This window comes from Neofelis nebulosa, chromosome 2 (assembly GCF_028018385.1).
Source record: "Neofelis nebulosa isolate mNeoNeb1 chromosome 2, mNeoNeb1.pri, whole genome shotgun sequence".
NCBI lineage: Eukaryota > Metazoa > Chordata > Mammalia > Carnivora > Felidae > Neofelis > Neofelis nebulosa.
This window is the reverse complement of record NC_080783.1, coordinates 207,224,320-207,243,286: the sequence shown is the minus strand read 5'-3', so window position 1 is coordinate 207,243,286 and position 18,967 is coordinate 207,224,320. Positions and strand designations below refer to the sequence as shown.

General features: G+C 59.4%; 2 protein-coding genes and 1 long non-coding RNA gene across 16 annotated transcripts in view; 1 reads left to right on the top strand and 2 right to left on the bottom strand.

Moving 5' to 3' along the window:
* Positions 1 to 3,961, bottom strand: part of KIF17 (kinesin family member 17) — a 48,529-nt gene extending 44,568 nt beyond the window's left edge. For 3 of the 7 annotated variants that reach the window (XM_058718819.1, XM_058718820.1, XM_058718823.1), the window contains exon 1: positions 3,652 to 3,956. In XM_058718819.1, coding sequence (XP_058574802.1) covers positions 3,652 to 3,882 — 231 coding nt within the window. In that variant the 5' untranslated portion in view covers positions 3,883 to 3,956. Of the gene's footprint in view, positions 1 to 3,651 lie in introns of all 7 variants that reach the window. The other 4 variants (XM_058718821.1, XM_058718825.1, XR_009258366.1 and 1 more) reach the window with 3 other exon arrangements.
* A 1,531-nt stretch (positions 3,962 to 5,492) lies between these two features.
* Positions 5,493 to 18,829, bottom strand: SH2D5 (SH2 domain containing 5). Of its 5 annotated transcripts, none has more exons than XM_058718814.1 (10): positions 18,719 to 18,829; positions 13,525 to 13,785; positions 13,093 to 13,176; positions 12,531 to 12,605; positions 11,411 to 11,557; positions 9,904 to 10,152; positions 9,562 to 9,736; positions 9,136 to 9,244; positions 8,478 to 8,637; positions 5,493 to 7,807 (listed from the first exon to the last, which is right to left on the bottom strand). In XM_058718814.1, the coding sequence occupies exons 2-10, from the start codon at positions 13,609 to 13,611 to the stop codon at positions 7,604 to 7,606; spliced, it is 1,290 nt and encodes a 429-aa protein (XP_058574797.1). In that variant the 5' UTR covers positions 13,612 to 13,785; positions 18,719 to 18,829; the 3' UTR covers positions 5,493 to 7,603. The 5 variants fall into 5 exon arrangements, with proteins under 5 accessions (XP_058574797.1, XP_058574799.1, XP_058574798.1 ...); XM_058718816.1 differs by having other exon boundaries at positions 13,093 to 13,173; XM_058718815.1 differs by lacking the exon at positions 18,719 to 18,829 and adding an exon at positions 18,186 to 18,283.
* Positions 9,552 to 15,725, top strand: LOC131505342 (uncharacterized). 4 transcript variants are annotated; one of them, XR_009258363.1, is made up of 5 exons: positions 9,552 to 9,666; positions 9,930 to 10,104; positions 10,968 to 11,039; positions 14,978 to 15,170; positions 15,556 to 15,725. It is a non-coding gene; the product is annotated as an uncharacterized LOC131505342 (long non-coding RNA). The 4 variants fall into 4 exon arrangements; XR_009258362.1 differs by lacking the exon at positions 10,968 to 11,039; XR_009258364.1 differs by lacking the exon at positions 10,968 to 11,039 and having other exon boundaries at positions 9,577 to 9,666; positions 9,741 to 10,104.
* Positions 18,830 to 18,967: the final 138 nt, after the last annotated feature.

The following is an 18,967-nucleotide window of genomic DNA, read 5'->3' as shown; positions in this document are numbered from 1 at the left end:
AAACAAAAGTAAAATTCAGTTTCCTCAGTAGCAGTAGCCTCATTTCAAGTGCTTACTTGCCACATACGGCCAGCGGTACCTACTTGGACAGCCTGGAAACAGAATATTTCCACCACTGTAGGAGGTCTACAGAACAGCACTGTTCTGGAGCGAAGTAGAAAACAATTTCAGGGGCGCCTGGGTGGCTCAGTCAGTTAAGTGTCCGACTTCAGCTCAGGTCACGATCTCACGGTTCGCGGTTCGTGGGTTCGAGCCCCGTGTCGGCCCTGTGCTGGCAGCTCAAAGCCTGGAGGCTGCTTCGGATTCCGTGTCTCCCTCTCTCTCTGCCCCTCCCCGGCTTGCGCTCTGTCTCTCTCAAAAATAAACAATAAAAGAATTAAAAGAAAACAATTTTACATACATTTTTAAGGCAAAACATAAGATTTCAAAAAGGTTTCACCCATCTAGGGATACCTCCAGATCCACAAGGGATGGGCTTGCACTGAGAACGGGTCCTGCATGTCGGCCGCTCTGCCCTTCCACCCAGGCTTCTGCACGTCACCCTGTTCTGCTACTTACAAGTTGACTCTCAGGAAACCAACTGCACAGAACTGTTGCAATTGAAATAAGAAAAACGTCTGTCCTAAGTTGCCTCATGTTCCCCTTCCGCCCCTTCCCCAAAACACTGCTGAATGTCCCATCGAGGTACCGAATGCTATGGCTTTTACTGTATTGACGTCTGGGCGTGGTAGAAGCCGTGGTACCTGGCCTGTGGGTGGGCTGGGGGCGGCTCATTAGAGGTGACTCAAAGGCCATGGGTGTTCAGTGGGAAGAAGGGGCAGATGGCAAAGCCACCGGCTGGGAAAGAGCCCACAGACCAGGCAGCAGGCCAGACACACGTGGAGGGGAGTAGCTCCGGTGAGAATGCGAATGGGCAGAAGGGGTGGGTCTGGGGTGGACAGCACCCAGGAGAGCCAAAGAGGTCACCCAGTGACAGAGAAGATCAGGAATAGGGACTAGATTTAAGTGCAGGAGAAGCAGGAAAGAAGAGAACAGGAAGGCTGTGCAATAGGACCCAAAGGCCAGGGCCTGGGCAGGAGGCCCCGTGGAAGTAACAGAAGCCCTGGGAGAGCTCGGGACCTGGGTCAGAGCCCCGCGGGGCACACAGCACACAGCCCCTAATGGTGCAGTGCTCCCGGCTCAGAGCCCCCTGAGCTGGGCTTTGCCTCTGCTGTGCACACTGCTCATTTAATGGAAGGCAGCAAAATGCAGCACGGGGACCAGGTACTGTGTGGGTATCAAAACGGCCCCTTGGGGAGCCTGGGTGGCCCAGTAGGTTAAGCATCTGACTCTTGATCTTGGCTCAGGTCACGATCTCACAGTTCATGAGATCAAGCCCTGAGTTAGGCTCTGAGTTGACAGAGTGGAGCCTGCTTGGGATTCTCTCCCTCTCTCCCTCTCTCTCTCTCTCTCTCTCTCTCTGCCTCTCCCCCCATACTCGTTCTCTCTCTCAAAATAAATTTTAAAAACTTAAAAAAAAAACAAACTCATTCTGTGATACTCCCAGCCTCAGTTTCCCCACCAGGAATGAGGACACCAGCTCTACATGCATCCAGAGTCTTGTGAGAATCAAATGCTGGGCTCCACCTGGAAGGCCCTTTCCACCACCTTCTTGCCTGACCTACTCTTCTCATCCTTCAGGTCTCAATTTAGATCTCACCACTTCCAGGAAGCCCTCCCAGCCTTCCCCCTCCTTTCCCATGCCCTCCAAGGCCAGGTTCTCTATGTTGCCAAAGTCCCCCAGGCTTCTCCTCCCACTCATCACCTTGGACCGTAGCTATTAGCTTAGCTGTCCCTTTCCCTGACCGTGGCCTCACTGAGGGCAGAGCCCAGGTCTTCTTTAGGGCTGTGCTCCCCAAACCAAGGACGAGCCTGGCATGGAGATGCTATTTGCCAGCTGAATGGATGGATGAATGAAAATGAATGTATGTCGTGTTGAGCCTGAAGCTCTGCGTGATGTCCAGAGGCAGGTCCTGGCAGAGAATCCCAAGTAGTGGGGGAACTCAGGACAGTAGGGAGAGCTACAGAAGGAATCTGATAGAGCCACTGTGTCCTCAGCATCCCCCACTCCAGGCTGGGGCTTCCTGGGGACCCTGACAAGGGGGGCTTCCTCAGGGGATTACTTCCAAGATGAGGCAGGGACCCACGAGCAAGGCCAAGAAGGACTCAATCTTGGACTCCTCAGATCTCTAAGGGGCCAATCTTGGACAAGGGAGCAGAGGTGGTCGTGGGCCTCAGGAACGGAGCCAGGGCAGGTGGCTGAAAGCTTCAGGGAAGATGACTCTGGCTCACCGTGCAGAATGGTCTTCTAGGAGCCAAGTGGCAAAGGGGAAAGGGGCTGTTTGGGGAAGAGTGAGCCCTTGCCACTGGCTGGTCATTCAGGGACTCAGTGGGGAGGTGGGGTGGACCAGACAACCCCTCAGGTCCCTTCTAGCCTGGGAGTACAGGACAGCAGGACAGCCTGGCCATCCCAGAGTTTGGGAACGCAACCTGGGGAGAGCTGCCCTCGTCCCCCGGGGCATCACCTCCATCAGGCCCTGACCACCGGGGAGTTCTTCAGCCCTGCCAAGGGCTTTGACTGAGCCTTCACAGAAGAGATGGGGCCACCAAAGGAGGTGCTCTGGAGGATGGTGACTGGCCTGCCAGTGAAAGCAAAAAGGGTCCTAAAATGCATTTGGGAAACGCTGGGTTCAGTAAGTCAAACCAGTTCCTTTGCTGCAAGACTCCCCAGAGCTCAGGTGTCATGATGTGCCTTGTGAAGCTTCACACCAGGGAGGCCGAAAGCAGCATTTCCCAAACTTCCATTTTTCGTGGGACAATCTGTGACATCTCACTTAAACTAGTGATCCGCTGAGCAGTGAACAGGTAGGTGGAGAGGCGTTGGTAGAAAGGAAGAGCCCTTGGCCAGAAGGCATGAGGCAGAGTTTCAGCCACTCCTCTGCTAGAAACCCACCATCGGAGCCTGGGCAAGTTTCCCTCCTCTGGGCCTCAGTCTCCCCATGTCCCAAATGTGCCAGCTACCTGGTGTGAGTGCTCTGGAAAGCAAAAGCCCTATTAAGGGTGACAAACTGTTGCTGGAGAAAATGGTAGGTTAGACCAAAGGTAATGGGGTTCCATTCCTCCAAGACTAAGGCAGGAGGGAAGCGGCGGTCTCCCCCGCAGGCTTGACTCAGGGAGGATGACAGGGGATTCTGAATGCTGAGGGGAGGAAGCAGAGGCCATGGCCTGGGAGCAGGAGGAGGTGGCGGCGGCTGGGGGCAGCGGCTAGAGCATTGAGAGAAGGCCTCAAGTTCTCAGATGACGGTGGAGGGCTGGGGGGTGGAAGGTCTTGGGGACTGGAGCAGTTGTGGGCGGGGGACTGGAAGGGGTGGAGGTGAGGACGTGCTTTGGCGTTGCAGACGGTGGAGACCCGGGCGTGGGGGCTGGAGGTGGGTCCCAGCCGTGTCCTGCCTAGACAAAAGACTTCAGCCCAACCTGCTGGTGCCCACCCACGCTCCTCCGGAAGCTAGTTCCCGCCCAGCTCTGGGTACAGTGCCATCCGCTCAGGACCCCTGGCGTGGCCCCCAGCCCTGCCTGGCCGGTCCTCGGAGGCGGCCTCCCGGGCGCCCTCACCTCCACCAGCGGGTAGGCGATCTCGTTGTAGATCTGCTCGGTGAAGTGGTCCATGTGGTAGGCGCCGTCGAAGGTGAACTGCTTGGGGGGCTCGTCGGCAGCGCCCGGGTTCTGGATGAAGCACTGGCCGCGCGCGGAGTCCACCGTCACCACGGGCTGGCAGTTCAGCTCCCGCTCCCGCTGATTCATGGGGCGGCAGCGCACCACCACCTTCACCGACTCCGAGGCCATGGCGCCGCGGCTGGAGGCCCCCCGCGACGTGAGCCGCACGGCTGGGACGCTCGACGGCCCGGGCCGGGGGGCGGGGCCAGCGCCGGTCGCGGGGGGCGGGGCCTCGCGGCAAGGGCGGGGCCGCGGCGGGGGGCCGGGACTCCTCGGGGGGCACCCTGGGAGAAGGAGAGGGGCGGTGCGGGGGTCGCAGGACCGGAGCCGGGCCGCCGCCTCCTCCCGCGCCAGGGTTCGTCTGTCCCTGAGGCCCGGCCCGGGGAGAGGGAAGTGGGGGATCCGCGCTGCAGGCGCCGCCACAGGACCTGAGCCCCGGAACCGCCCCGGCCGCCTGCTGGCACGCGCTCCGCCGCGGCTTTCGCGGTTGCCGGGCAACATCCGTGGCGTCACAGCCGCGGGCTCCCGGGGCGTCCCCGCGTTCGCGGCGCCTCGTTGCAGGAGCATCTCCTAGCTGCAGGCGGGTCCAGGCGGCCCGCTTTGCTGGAGCGTCTGCCCGCTTCTTACCAGGGCTTCAAGTCCGCTCTCTCCTCTGATCCCCACCGCCCAGTTCAGAGAGGTTAAGCAACTTGTCCGAGGTTGCCCAGCTAGGGCAAGGAGGCCAGGCTTGACTCCGCCTCGAGAGAGATACAGGAGGCGGGGCCTTATGCGGGGGCTAGAGACCTACCGAGAAAGGGGACAAGGACCTTGCGGTCTTCTATCCACATCCCTCTACTGACTCAGGAGAGGGCCGCCCAAAGCCTGTTACGGCCTCCGACAGAGCAAAGCTTCCTTCTAATGCTGCCCTAGTTTTTTCTAAGACCCAGCTTAAAAACACAAAAAAAGGGGCGCCTGGGTGTCTCAGGCTCTGGTCATGCTCTGGTCATGATCTCAGGGTTGGTGAATTCGAGCCCCGCGTCAGGCTCTGTGCCGACAGCTCAGAGCCTGGAGACTGCTTCGCATTCTGTGTCTCCCTCTCTCTCTGCCCCTAACCCACTCGCACTCTCTCAAAAATAAGCATAAAAAAATATTTTTAAAAACACACAAAACATGGGGCGCCTGGGTGGCGCAGTCGGTTGAGCGTCCGACTTCAGCCAGGTCACGATCTCACGATCCGTGAGTTCGAGCCCCGCGTCAGGCTCTGGGCTGATGGCTCGGAGCCTGGAGCCTGCTTCCGGTTCTGTGTCTCCCTCTCTCTCTGCCCCTCCCCCGTTCATGCTCTGTCTCTCTCTGTCCCAAAAATAAATAAAAAACGTTGAAAAAAAAATTATAAAAAAAAAAAACACACACACAAAACAAAACCATTTTTGAGAGACAAAATCTTTTGGCTGGAGAGGGTGCCAGGACCATATCCGCTGGCTCTGCACAAGTCCCTCCAGCCAGAATAACGGGCTGTCATTTTTCTGTGGGATGTACCCACTGAAGGTTTTAACTGGAGACACGATTTGAATAAAGCTACCTACCCTATCCCTTCAGGACACCCTGAGCCCCTCCCCCCGCCCCACCCCCACCCCCGCCGGGGAGCACAAGATCTCCGTCTGGTTCACCATTCAGCACCAGCTGAAGGTAGGGTTGGCAAACCAAGACAGGCAAACTGGACAGAGACCTTGCCTTTCAAAGGAAAAGTCTGTACTAGACAATCCGAAGAAATGCATTTTATTTGTTTCAAGTCCACGCAGTAAGGAGAGCTGGCTACCCAGGTGGTGCTGGTTGGAACAAAGAGAAAGCTGACTTATGATTTAAGACACTGAAGCGTCTGCGCACATGGGTCAAGAAACTTGCTGTTTATACCACGTGATGAATGCTGTGCAAGGGAATGTTAAAGTGCTTTGAGAACATTCCTGATACCTTGTCCACATGGATGATTTGTGCAACAAAACCCATCTCTTGTAGAGCTAAGCTTGGTCCTAAGCCTGGGCCAGTCACCAGGTCTTCTTAAACATGTGCCTCTGGTGCTGCAAGCCTGAACACCCTATCAGCAAACCCCTTTTCTTGCCAGTGAAATGTGAGACCACGCCTCCCACTAGAGACCAGGGGACTGTGGGTTCCGGTGGCAGTCCCTGGTGGAAATGGCTGTATGATGAGCCCCACTCACATTCAGTATAAAACCAGTGCTGTGGTGCCAGTGAAAAGAACCCCCAAAGGACAGCTTCCTCCCATCCCTTTTATCCCTTTTGACAAGACCACTTCCTGGGCAGGAGATTGTAAGCTGGGAACGCCAGGCCTGACTTTCCGAGGGTCCTCCCTTTTTTCTCTTCCGTCAGGGCCGCCCTCTCCCTTCCAGGAGTCAGAAATCTGTCATTTTCAAGGCACTGAACAGTCACATCCCACTCCCAGATGGGGGAGGGCAGCCCCCACATTCGTGACTAAGCCTCTGCCTCAGGAATAGAGAAGTTCATACGAAGTAAACTTGCTCCCTAAATAATTTGGTATTCATGTCTGTCCGTCAAGCTTGCCTCTAAAGGGGGGCGGGGGGGCACCTGGATCTGTCAGTCACTTCAGGGCTATTGCCTTAGAGCAGAATCATTTCTCTGTACTCCCACTCCCTGCTGAGGCCAACGCCCACCACCACCACTCCCCCCCCCCCCCCGCCCCCGGCAGGGTCCACATCAGTTCTACCTTTGGATGGCTGTACTGTGACCCAGCCCCAGGGGGCTTGGGCTGGTGAGGTAGCCCCTGACAACCAGAGCCAGCCAGCGCCACGTTATGGGAAGTGGACCAAAACCAGGCAGCCGCTAGACCCAGAATGGCCTGCAGAATAAGTTGAATAGAGCCCCGGTCACCCCAGTACTCCTGCGGCTCACTGCTGGCCCCTGCCAGTCAAATGGACAAAGGAAACGAGCCAGCGTGTGCGGTGTGTGTGCGGTGTGTGTGTGTGCACGCGCGCGTCTTGGTGGTTCTTGGGGTTGTTGGGGAGGGGTGAGACGGGGCATCCCTCCACAGAAGGCAGGAATCACAACCCTGTGGTTTTGAGTGGAGACCAACCAGCCTTTCTAAGCAACACAGAGGTTCTTTGCCCTGTCTGCTGGTTCACATCCCTTCTGCACACAGGTGTCCGCCTGGGCTTGGGGGGCAAGGCTCTTTGTCCATTCTGCCATCCTATGCCCCCTTAACCCTCATTTCTCAACACTCAAGGGAGACTGCCTTAATCTCAAATGATGTCAGAAACAGGCATGCTCTCTCTGTCAGCCTGGGTGTAGCTCAGCCCAGATGCCATGCCCACTAGCTCCTCCAAGTCCTGTTTCCCTCATGGACAGAGTGGCTTGCCCCCAGGTCTTTGCCCACAGTGAGGACTCACTCCTGCCTCCCCAGACACCTCTCCCTTACATGGCTGGCAACCTCAGTCAGGTGCCCCTGGGAGACTCCCAGTCAGGGCCACAAGGCCTGGCCGCCTTAGGAGGCCATGTCCCTGGTGAGCACACCTTCCTGCCCACCTCAGAAGGCTCCCCTCCGAGGAGTAAGGTGAAGCCTAGAGACAAGCATCCAAAGTCACCTAGCAAGTTAACAGAAGCCTGGAGCTCCACCTGCCCCTCCTGCAGTCTCAGCGGTCACGTCCTACGAGAAGCCATGGGCAATCCCCAGTGCCAGGGCTCCCCACCCCCACCACAGGCAGTGAAGTGACGGAAGACTGGTCCAAGGGGCAGAGTGACTGGATGGAACTGGTGACCAGCGGGGTGGCAGAGGGCAGGGCGGCCCGCTGAGGCCCAGGAGCCAGGGTGAGGCAGGGCCAGTGGGCATAGGGCCCAGCCTCCTAGCCCAGGCCCTGCAGCTCTGCCTCGGACTTGGCATGGCCAAGGGGCCGCAGTGTCCGGGGGGGTCTGCCCTCGGACCCCCAGTCCTGCTCCTCATAGCCAGGATTCAGGCGACCCATGTTGAGGGAGCAGAAGAAGCTTCGCCCCGTCCCAGCATGGTGTTCCACCAGGGCCTCCAGGTTGGCGAACTCGGCAGGCAGGTGCTAAGGAGGAAAAGGCCGAAGCTCCAGCTCCCTGTCTCCCCATGGCTCCGCTCTGGACACCAACCACCCCTTCACAGGGGATCCTGCCCCACTCCAGAAGGGAGGAAATTCAAGCCCAGAGACGTCACTGTCCCGCTCACGGCAGAGCCAGACACCGTCTCCTCTCTTTCTCTCTTGCCAGCCTGGACAGGACTGAGCCATCCAGCTGGTGATAAGGGCATACACCCAGTCCCTGGAAACCTGTGGTCAGGTCAAGACTCCAGACCTAGAAGCCCAGGGGCTGGGTGAGCTTAGACTAGCCCCTGCCCTCTCTGAATCAGTTTCCAGCTCTGCTAAAAAAAAAAAAAAATGGGCTAGGTTGTGTGGGAAAGCCACTTTTAAAAGCCAGCATCCCTATAGGAATGGGAGACATGACCGGGCCCAAGCCTCTACACTGGAGGTCTCTTCCAAAAGGCCACTCCGGAGAGAGGGGCCTGAGGGCGGGGCGGTAGAGAGAGGTGGGGCCAAGCGGGGCCTGAGGGCGGGGCCAGCAGGGCAAGATGGAGAGTTAAATAAGGGGTGTGGCCAAAGAGAGCCAATGGGGCACCGTGATGAGGCGAGGGGGCCTCGCGGCTAGAAAGGGTGGGGCCTGAGGGCCGGGACGGGGCCGAGCAGGCTGCCCCACACTCACCTCCACGCAGTAGCGGCCCAGGTGGTTCCGGAAGACCTGGTGGGGCACCACGCCGCATTGTGTCCGCACTGACAGGCACCACTGGCCACTGGCGCCCGGCTCAGGCCACAGCAGGAAGGCCCCCAGCACGTCTCTCCGCAACAGCGCCAGGGCACTGGGCCTGGGAGGGCAGGAGGGAGAGGCTGAAGACGGGAGCCCCGGCCTCAGGTCGCTCCCCGGGGCAATGGCGTAACTGGAAACCATGCTTGACCCAGAGTAGTGGGCCCTCCACAAAAGGAAGCTTTTAGACTCCCATCCTAAGAGGCTTCTGAGGGGTCCCTAGCTGCTGACCGCTTCAAGGCCCAACCCGGAGAGTTTTGAAGAGCTGATGGTTAGGAAGCTGCTGCCCTGTGACAGGCCAGGTGCTGACAGCTTGACCTGAGTTATCCCATCTGATCCTCTCCACAGACCTGTGATGAAGGTCCTCTTATTATTCCCACTTTACATTTGAGACACTTGAGGCCCAGTAGGGTGAAGTCCTTGGCCTGAGGCCACCAAGGTCAGGATGGCTCTGCCCTTGTACAGAAATGTGCACATGTCAGGGCCCTGAGGGAGCCCACAATCCATTCCTCTGCCCACCCCAGGGGCTGGGCATCCGGCCAGGCCAGGCCCCTCCTACCTGGAGATGCCAGCAAAGGCCCAGATGTTCTCCGTCAGACTGCCCTCACTCTCCACCAGGCACGAGGGACCACCAGGCCCCCGGGGCCATGCTTCCCACGCAGCAGGGACTATGGAGACCAGCCGGGGTCAGAGGAAGAGGCCCAGCCCACAACAGACCCCACACCCCCACGCTCGTCTCCTCACCAAGACTCCCCCAGCAAAGACACATCCGCACAAGGCACACCCCACTCACACCCACTCGCCAGCTGAAGCACACCCACAGCTGTACCATGACCTATGCAAGCCCCCCAAGCATGCAGACCGACATGCAAACTCACGTGGACACGCACATAACCACACACAGGCCCAGCCTCTCTGATTCACAAGGGCGCACTCAGGCCTGCGCCCCTGCTACCTTGGGGCAGGCGAGCTCTTTGCAACTCACAGGCCTCCCGAGCTGACAGCTGCAGCTGAGTCTCGTAGGTGCAGCCTCGGTAAGCCCCGGAGCGGATCACCTTGCTGCGAATGGCCTTCTTGCGCACCAGTGTGGGTGAGCAGTAGGGATTCCCCAGGCGGGCATGGCGGGTGCCCCCACGGCCTTCTGACTCTGGCAGCTCCTTCTAGGGCACCAAGAGGGGCCGACAACGGGCAGGCAGACTCAGGCCCAGCCACGTCAGGTCAGGCAAAGCCCCCTCCCACTCAAGTCCAGCACTCCCCTCCTATGACCCCCTAACCCTCGCCCAGGTCCCCTGTCCACTGCCCGCTCCCTGGCTGGGGTGCCGCATACCCCACTGCCCACAGGCCCCTCTGCAGGAAGCCGCCGGAAGGAGACCAATGCATGAACGTTCTGTGAAAGCTGATCGCGGCTGAAGGGTTCCCGTACAAGGCCAGGGGGGCCCCCCGGGCTGGACAGTGGCTTCAGGGGCATGTCTCCTGCAGACGCCAGGCAGGGCTCAGGCTGTGCCCGCTCCTCAGGGTGCTGCAAGAGGTAAGCAAGCTGGAAGGAACGGCAGAGCAGCAGGTGCAGGATCTGGACCTAGGGAGGGGGAAGGGGTTGACTCAGTTGGGGCAGGTTTCCCGAGGAACCCCTTAGGCATCAGTGCAGGTAGCCCCTTGACTCGGGATCCTCTTCCGCATTCTTCCTGGGAAAACTCCTACTTATCCCCCAAAACTTCACCATGCAGTCCCCCCTACCACCCTCCTTTATTAACAAATACTGGGCATCTGTTTTGTTCCAGACATCATGCCTGGAGCTGGGAATACACAGGCTAAACGCACTCCTATCCCCTAGGTACACCCTGTGTCAGTACCCTCTTAGAGCAGTGGCTAAGAGCCCGGGCCCTCCAGTCACACAACCTGGGATCCAATCCTGGCTCTGTCATGTAGGGGCTGCTCTGTGACTCTAGGCAGAGCATGGCACTTCCGTGCCTCAGTCTCCTTATCTCCACTTCCCTGTGCTCCTTTAGTGAAATGGAGCACAGAAAGCCCCCAGCATGGGCCCACTGCTCTGGGGCCAGTACATTCTACCCACCACACACATTATCTAGCTCCAACATATTGGAACCGTGAGCTCCGGAAGATCAAGGGCAGTGTCTCAGCCACCTGTCATTCCAGCAGCCAGCACAGAGCTGGAGACACAGGGGTGATGGCAAATCATTGCTGGATGGAGCCAAGCCAGCCTCCGCTTGCAAAACACTTGGCTGTCAAGGCTCTGTGGTTCACGGCCATCACACTAGCTTTGACTTCCAGGATCTGTCCGCTCACCCTCTAGCTCCGAGGGGCCAAGCACTAGAGCGGTTCATGACCTGGACCCAGTTTCTGCTCTCACAGAATTCCCTTGTCTGTCATCAGGGACAGACCAATGCTACAGCGTGGCTCGTGTCACAAGACCTCAGAAGGGAAGAGTGGTCTAGAGGACTCCAGGTGGGCTTCACAGATACAGGGACTAGCCTTGAAGGGCAAGTTGGAATTTGCCAGAAGGGGAAGGGAATTCCAGGCAGAGAGAACAGCATGAGCAAAGGCCTGGCAGTGTGACCATCCAATTTCTAAGCACATGTCCTGACACCCACTTCCAGGCCCGGGAATGCTGAGGCCGCTAACTTGCTTTTGTGGCGTCCCCGGTGGGGCAGAGCCACAGAAGGAGCAGGTGTGACAAGGAGTGCCTGCCTGGAGGGGGCTCGGGCCAGCTTGACTAAGCCCTCCGAGGCCTCGGTCCCCTGGAGGCCCTGCTGACGCACAGCACACCCCCCAACCCCACCCTCAGTGATGGTTCCCCTGCCCCAGGCCCCAGATACCTCTCCAGGCTGGTTGCCTACAAAGAGGTGGCAGAAGAGCTTGCTGGGTGGGCTCTGGGGGTTTCGGGCCATGAAGGCAAACTGGCAGTCAGCTGGGCACCAGGTAGAGTAGAGCACGCGCCTCAGAGCATGAGCCATCAGGAGCACCTGCAAAGGAGGGGGCGGGACAGCCTCCATCAGTCCCACCACCCGTGGGCCCCACACACCTGCCGGCTGGCCTCCCGGGCCTGCTCTCCAGCTTAGGGTCCACCAGCTCCCGGGGGAGGAGCTCTTCTCTCCTCCCAGGCCTGCCCAAACCCTGCTTCAAAGGGGAACCCTCGTCCTTCACATGGCCACTGGGCTTGGCCCCTTACTCCCCACTGCCAACCTGCTGGTTGGGATCGTCACTCCCATGCTGTGGAACTGAGGGCCGAAGTATTCACGGTCTGCAGGGTCACGGAGGAAGGCAGTGGCAGCAGGCCCTGGGGTCGCACCCCTGGTCTCTGGAGTCAGGTGACCAAGGTTTGAATCCTGGCTCTGCCCCACTCTGTGTGCCGTGGGCAGGTAAGCACAGCCCTCTGAGCCCTTGTGACAATTGTTAAGGGGAGACAGTACCTCCCTCTGATGGGGTTGTGGGTGGGGGTCAGTGAGACCTCACGCACATGGCACAGGACCTGACCCCAGGGCCCCTGTGATGCACACGTCTGGGACATGATCTGCACCACAGTCTTAGGAGAGTGGCCCGGGGGGTTGTGGGCTACACAGTCTGGCACGAGGTGAGCGTTCAACACACGCTGGCCTTGCACCGGGAGGAGGGTCAGCGACCAAGCAGGGGCTCCCAACTGGCCTCCAGTCTGAGTCTGGCCACAGCCCACTGGCCAACTCTGCACAGACTTACACAGAGGCCCGGGGACCTGCAAAAAGCTGGGGCTGACTGTCCTGACGCTCAGGCCAGGAGTTAATCCCCGGACATTCTGGAGAGCTTGCCAGAGGGCAGGGCCCTCAGAGACAGAATGTTCAAAGGCCCAGAGCAGGCTGGGGTGGTGGGGAGGCTCCAGGGGTGGCGCAGGGCCAGGTGCATTCTGAGGGAGTAGGACACTTGTCCCGTCCAGTCCTCACCTACACCCACACGGGCTCCTACCTCACCCTCCCCGCTGTAGATCTTGAGGCCCTGAAGGCTGAATTTCAGGATGACAGCCCGGCGTCTGGGACAATCCTAGGCAGGAGAGAGTTGGATGGGCGCAGGCATTACCTCCCAGGCCCTGCCTTGTCCCGCCCAGCCTCAGCATCAGTCACCACAGGCTGGTCAGCCAACCCCTCCCCAGCTGCCAAGGGACTGAGCGGTGGATGCCTCAAGAGCTGGGGAAGCGTGGATGGCTCCTGGCAGACCACCCCCAGGAGGGCCATAGCTGGCCGTGTTATGACCATCCCCCACATGTCCCATCTATGGCTTCCACCCATGGGACACAGGTCACGACTGCCCAAGGGAAGGGGTCCCCGGGCATAAGGGACACGGCTATAGGAGCCTGGGTATGGCCCTCGCTGGGCCCGCTTCTCAGAATGGCTTTGGTGTCACCCCTCCCAGGGCCTCATTTGCTCCATCTGTGACTGGGGGGTTGGATCAGATGGTCTCGGGGCCATTCCAGCCTGACATTCCAAGGCTGTGATTCCCTGCCCGGGATGTGCCCTCCCCAGCTCCTTACCTTCAGTGCCCACAGCTGTTGTTGAACCAGCCACACGCTCTCCTGGGGGTCCAGGTCGTCCACAGGGAAGGAACCCACATACTGCTTGGGGGTGTGGTGAGGGCGGGAGGGAGGCAAGGCAGTTCCATGGCTCCTGATCCCCTCCTCCAAATCCCTCCCTCCTACCAACACACTCTCTGCTCTGTGGGGTAAGCTGTGGATAGTGACAGAGCACTGTGCTCGGGCCTAGTAGGCTCTCCCGCTTCCCAGCAGGTGGCTTTGCCCGAGCCGCTTTGCCCCTCTGAGGCCCCATCTCCTCACCTGTGCACACACACACATTCTGGAGCCTGGGTCAGGGAGGGAAGACACAGAAATGGCTCCTCCCCACTCCCCATGACCCACCACTCAGTCACCACGCACCAGAACGCACCCCGTGGGGGCGGCCCCACCCACCTGGGCGAACTTGGTGATGCACCTGGGCCGGTGAGGGGCTGGGCCGCAATCAGAGGCTCTCCGGCCCCCTGCCCCGGCCTTCTGCATGGCCCCCAGGGTGCCCAGCTTCGAGCTCCACAGGGGAGGAGGCAGCAGAGGGCAGGGGAGAAGGGACGGTTCCCACGTTCCGGAGCCACGCTGCTCCCCTCAGAGGCCAGGGATCTCCTGCACCTCACAAATCCTTCCGGTGCACTTGCCGTGTGCCAGGCAGCATCCAGGGCACTGGGGACACAGGGAACACACAGCCCAGAACAAAATGACCGACTCCCTCCTGCCTCGGGGAGCCCACATTCTCGTGTGAAAGAAAGCAAACTAATCAATCAATAGGAGAAGGAATTTGCTAGGGGTGCCTGGGTGGCTCGGTGGCTCGCCCATCTGACTCTTGGTTTCGGCCCAGGTCATAATGTCACAGTTTGTGGGTTCAAGCCCCAAGTCGAGCTCTGCACTGACCTCATGGAGCCTGCATGGGATTCTCTCTCTCTGTCCCTCTCTCTCTGCCCCTCACCCACTCATGCATGTGCCCACGCTCTGATAAACTTTAGAAGAGTTAAGAAAAAAAAAGATATGCCATACACTAGACCATGATAAAGCAGAGAGGAGGCTATGATATGCAAGTTAGGGGTTGGCTGCAGCCAGGAAGGCCTCACTGAGGAGTGAGCTTTGGGAAAAGAGCCAAAGGTAGCGGTGTGGCAGGCCACACCCTGGGTCAAACACAGACATCTCTGTGCTCTGGGCCGGGCCTGCCCTGTCCAGGGTCCTGTAACCAGCCTGTACAAAGTGCCAGGAGCAGGTGGGGCACACTGGGAAGACACCACCTGAGAGGAGGGGTATGACAGCTGCCAGAACAGTCTGCAGAGTCACAGGATGGGCAGACCTTACCAGAAGAGTGGGCCAGAGCCAGGTCAGCATCGGCCTTGAATGTCACACCACAGGAATGTAGGCTGTGCCCCGCGGGCAGTGGGGAGCTATAGCAAGTTGCAAGGCAGGAGCTCTGTGATCTATGGGAGTGACCCATGAGCTGGATGGCCGGAGCTGCAAAGGCGGGGATGTGCTCCACAGGCCCTGGCCCATTCGGCCAGCCAGACTCCAGCCGCTGCCTGAAGCCCCCAGGGGGCCCTGTCCCCCAATCCAGCCCAGGTTTTGGTCTTTCCTGGGGCCCCTCTCCCAGAGCCACCAGTGGAGAGAAGGAAACCTCCCTTACTTAGACTGTCCTCAAGGACCAGGAGAGTGCTCACTCCCCCGAGAGCTCATGACCATTGCTGGTACACAGTGAATGAGGAGTCAAGGGTTCTCGAGAAAGAATGGCTGACTGCCTCTGCCTGGGTCCCCAATGACTCTCTCCCTTAGTTTTTGCTGGGGCCAACTCAGACCCTCCCATCTCCCTCCCCCATCCTGCCTGGCTCTGTCTCCCGAGACTACTTCTAATCACTGCACTTAGGATCAGAGAGACCTGTGTCCAGATGCTGTGTGAGTCTGGGCAAGCTGCCCCACCTCTCCGAGGTTCCATTTCCTCATCCCCAAACCTGGGATAATGTGAGGAGGCAAGACCTGAATGGAGGAGCAGGCACCCAGCATGATGCCATCGGGCGGGGAGCGACACTGAACAGGTACAGAGAGGATGGGGGACCCCAAAGTCTGCTGTTCGGGAGGGAGCTTGGGAGGACAGAGAGGTCTGACCACTTCCAGTGCCCTCCTTACACTGAAGGACTAGAAGACCTCCCAGTCTAGGAGAGCAAGTCAGAAGGAGAGCAAAGATTCCTGCCGGAGAAAGCAGGTGGCATCAGGGCCCCGCCCCGACAGGAAATGGGCGTGTCCCACTTAGGCTCCACCCACCTTCAGGCAGGTGCTTAGAAACTGACACTCCCAAGGCCAAGAGCCCAGGAACCGCCCCTACCTCTGCCTGCCCAGACCTTCAGGCCCAGGCTCAGCGAGGGTGGGGGCAGCAGCAGCCTTCCAGTACATTCTGCGGGCAACCTACTACTTTACTTTCAGTGAGTCGCCAGCACCAGAAGAGCCAGAAATAAAGGCTGCGTGCTCCCCTTGATGCCTTCCTGGTTCCTCCCTCCTGTACTCTCTCCCCTCCTGCTTTTCTGGTCTCACACCCACTTTGTGATCCTGACCGTTCTTCACATCATGTCCATCACCTATCCTCCATTTGATGTTTAAATACAACAAAATTAGATGTGTAACTGGCACAAAAGCTATGTGGCCGCCATGCCAGGTATAAAGCTGGGGCTTCCAGTGACCTCGCCTTTTGCCCTCATTATCACATCATGGGCTGGGATGCCCTGGACCCGCAGGCAGTGGGAAACAGAGGAGGCAAAGGCCAAAAACCAAATGGGGCAAAAGGGAGACAAGAGGAGATAAAGGGCAGCCAGTGGAAGTGCGAATGGAGATGAGAGGACAAAATGAGAGACAAAGGAGGGATGGGAGCAGGGAGAGATAAGGAGCACATTTCCCACCCTTCCTGTGCTGACACAGCCCCTCAGACACTAAGGGTGTAAGACAGCCAAGAGCCACATGGGTCCGCAGGCACACTCACATTCGCTCTCACACATGCCGAGACAACTGTGTCTAGGGCTGCAAGCGGCCTCCTCCCTCCAGATGCAGAGCAGCAGCTTGCTTGGGGACACTCCACTGTCCGGATGGTGGAGGTGGGAGCGCCCCACCACCTACCATCTCTGGATCCTCCCCCACCCACCCCACCCCCCCATTCCCCAGGAAACTGGAAGTTTGTCTCTTCCTCTCCCTCCCTCCCAAACCTCCCTCTCAGTGCATTTCAGCCCCAAGCCTGGAGTTGGGGGCTGCCCAAGGGACCAGTGAGGGTACCGGGCTCACCCCAACCCCGGGAAACAGACCTGCTTACTCATTCTGGGCACAAACACCCACTCATCGCTTTGGAACACAACTGTTTTTCCAAGGTTTTACACAGGAGACTGGTTGGGTCAGCACCTTTCTAGGGGGACACCTTTGGAATGAGGCTGGGGCTCTTCTCTTGCTCCTCTGAGGTTTTCCAGGTGGCCCTGCTTAGAGACAGGACACTGGATGGGTTGATCTGTGTCGAAGGGCAAGGACAGGGGCGCCTGGGTGGCTCAGTCGGTTAAGCAGCCGACTTTGGCTCAGGTCATGATCTCGCGGTCTGTGAGTTTGAGCCCCCGCGTCGGGCTCTGTGCTGACTGCTCAGAGCCTGGAGCCTGTTTCAGATTCTGTGTCTCCCTCTCTCTCTGACCCTCCCCCGTTCATGCTCTGTCTCTCTCTGTCTCAAAAATAAATAAACGTTAAAAAAAAAAATTAAAAAAAAAAAAGAAGGGCAAGGACAGAAGCCCTCTACTGCACCGCATCACAGCTGAGTTGAGTCATGGCAGGGCCCACCTTTACAGCATCTTGGGAGACCGCTCAGCCTGGAGTCTGGGCTTAGCAAAGGGTAGTTCAGAGGGGTGAAGCCACTTGCCAAAGGTCACACAGCATAAGGGGGGGGGGGTTGGGAAGCAAGTCTGGGTCTCTGAGGGCTCTTCCCCTAGGCCACGGCACTGTCCTCAGACTCCCCTCCTCAGTAAGCAAGGTGTCCACATTCGAGTTTGGTGAGTCCCAGTCTATCCAGCTGCCCGGAGCACCTCAGGTGCTAGGGGCTGATCTTAATCAGCAAAGCAGCTGCGTTCTCTGTCTGACTGCCTCTCTGCCCAGATGGTCTGGGGCTGCCAGAGCCCCTCCGGTCACCTGCCTCACCTCCACTATCTTTGGCTCAGCTGCACAAAAGAGCCTCCCTGCCCCAGCACACTCCTCGTGCCACCCTCACCTACCCTTGGCCTCCGGGTGGGAGGGGACTGGACCAAGCAGCCAGAGGTCAAGATCAGCATCACAGATTGTGAGGTCCAGGAGGCTGGTATGACCTTGGGCAAGCCACTTAACCTCCCAGCCTCCATTTCCTCAACTGTAAAGTGGGGATAATAAGGGGAGCTGTGTCCTGGGTTGTTTGTTCCTTCTGAAAATATTTCAAGCGCCAACTACCTGCCAGGAACAAAACAGTCCCAGTCCTCGGGTGGTGGGGGGACACCCAAGCTGGGTGGAGGGGGAGGGTACTAGATAGCAACATTTCAGGGGACTTACGTGATCTGGAGAAAAACAGTAGGGTGGGGAGGATATGTGGTGTGGGTGTTGGGGGGGGGGGTGCTATTTCATACAGGGTGGTTGGGGACGGCCGCTCCAAGCAGACGACATTGAGCGGAAAGTGCTGTTTTCAGGATTAAGTGGGGCCGAAGGCACGCAGGGGGCCAGCGCCCGGGAGGCACAGAGCGCTGCCCAGCGCGGGTCATTCTTCCCGCTCTTACTGTCATTCCTGGGGACTGCGGCCAGGGCTTTGGGCTGACGGTACCCGGCCCGGGGCAGAGAAACTCCCCGGACCGACCGAGGGGCGAGCGAGGCAGGACGCCGGCGGAGGAACGGCGGGGGTGACGGCAGAGGTGACGGACGGTGACGGCGGAGGTGGCGGTGATGCGGGGCAGCGGCCGGGATGCTCCTCCCCAGCCGAGACCTCCTCCCCACCTCTGCGGCCGGGGACCGAACCCCGCTCCCGCCGACCCCTCCAGCCCCAGCCCCTGCCCGGCCCCCCTGCGCTCACTCACCGCGGCCTCCGCGTCTCGAGCCCCGTCGCCGCTGCTCCACGCCGCACCCCCCGCGCGTCCTGCGCGTCTCCGCCTCCCGCCCCGCGGCGCCCCCCGCCCGCGCGCCCCCCACGTGGCCGCGGGAACTAGCACCCGAATCACCTGGCGGCGGCGCCCGGCGCTAACTCACCAATCGGCGCCCGCCGAGCGGCTCCGGTCGAGCGCGCCGCCCAATCAGCGGCCGCGAGGGGCCCTGGCACCGCCCCGGCCAGCTCTCGCCCCGGCGCCTCGGCGCTCCGCCTTAAAGGGCCTGAGGGGTCATCTCTGCCCACCGAGGGCGTCGCTACTCCGGCTGGGGTCCCTCAGTGCCCAGGGCCTCGCCGGCGGTTCCCCTCTTTGAAGAGACCTCCCCTTTCTGCCCCCTAGCTAGCTCCTCCTTCTTCAAGCGGCGGCTCCAGCAGCTCCTCCTCCGGGAAGCCTTCCCAGACCACCAGGGACTCCCCTAACCCCTGGAGAGCCGTCGCAACTCTTGCTGGTCACCCCACTCCTCTTACTAGAGTGCAAGCGGCACTGATGAGAAGGGGCTTCCATCCCCAGTGCGCAGGACAGAGCCTGTTCCGTTCAGTGATTGCTGTCTCGGTGAGTGAGTGAACGCGCCGAGGACCGGGTCTCCGCCGAGGCAACCCAGCTAGCCGCACCCTTCCTCCCTCGCCCTCAGATGGTAGACGGTATCGCGGATCCTCTTCCTCATCCTTTTCCCGCCGGGCCGGTTTCCTAGAAGGATCAGTTGAGTCTGCCCAGTT

What these genes read in the sequence shown, in the direction of transcription:
- SH2D5 (XM_058718814.1), bottom strand. Translation starts at nt 13,611, where the DNA reads ATGCAGAAGGCCGGGGCAGGGGGCCGGAGAGCCTCTGATTGCGGCCCA. An exon ending in GCATCACCAAGTTCGCCCAG is followed by an intron (nt 13,177 to 13,524) that starts GTGGGTGGGGCC and finishes CACACCCCCAAG; the next exon opens with CAGTATGTGGGTTCCTTCCC. An exon ending in AACAGCTGTGGGCACTGAAG is followed by an intron (nt 12,606 to 13,092) that starts GTAAGGAGCTGG and finishes TCTCCTGCCTAG; the next exon opens with GATTGTCCCAGACGCCGGGC.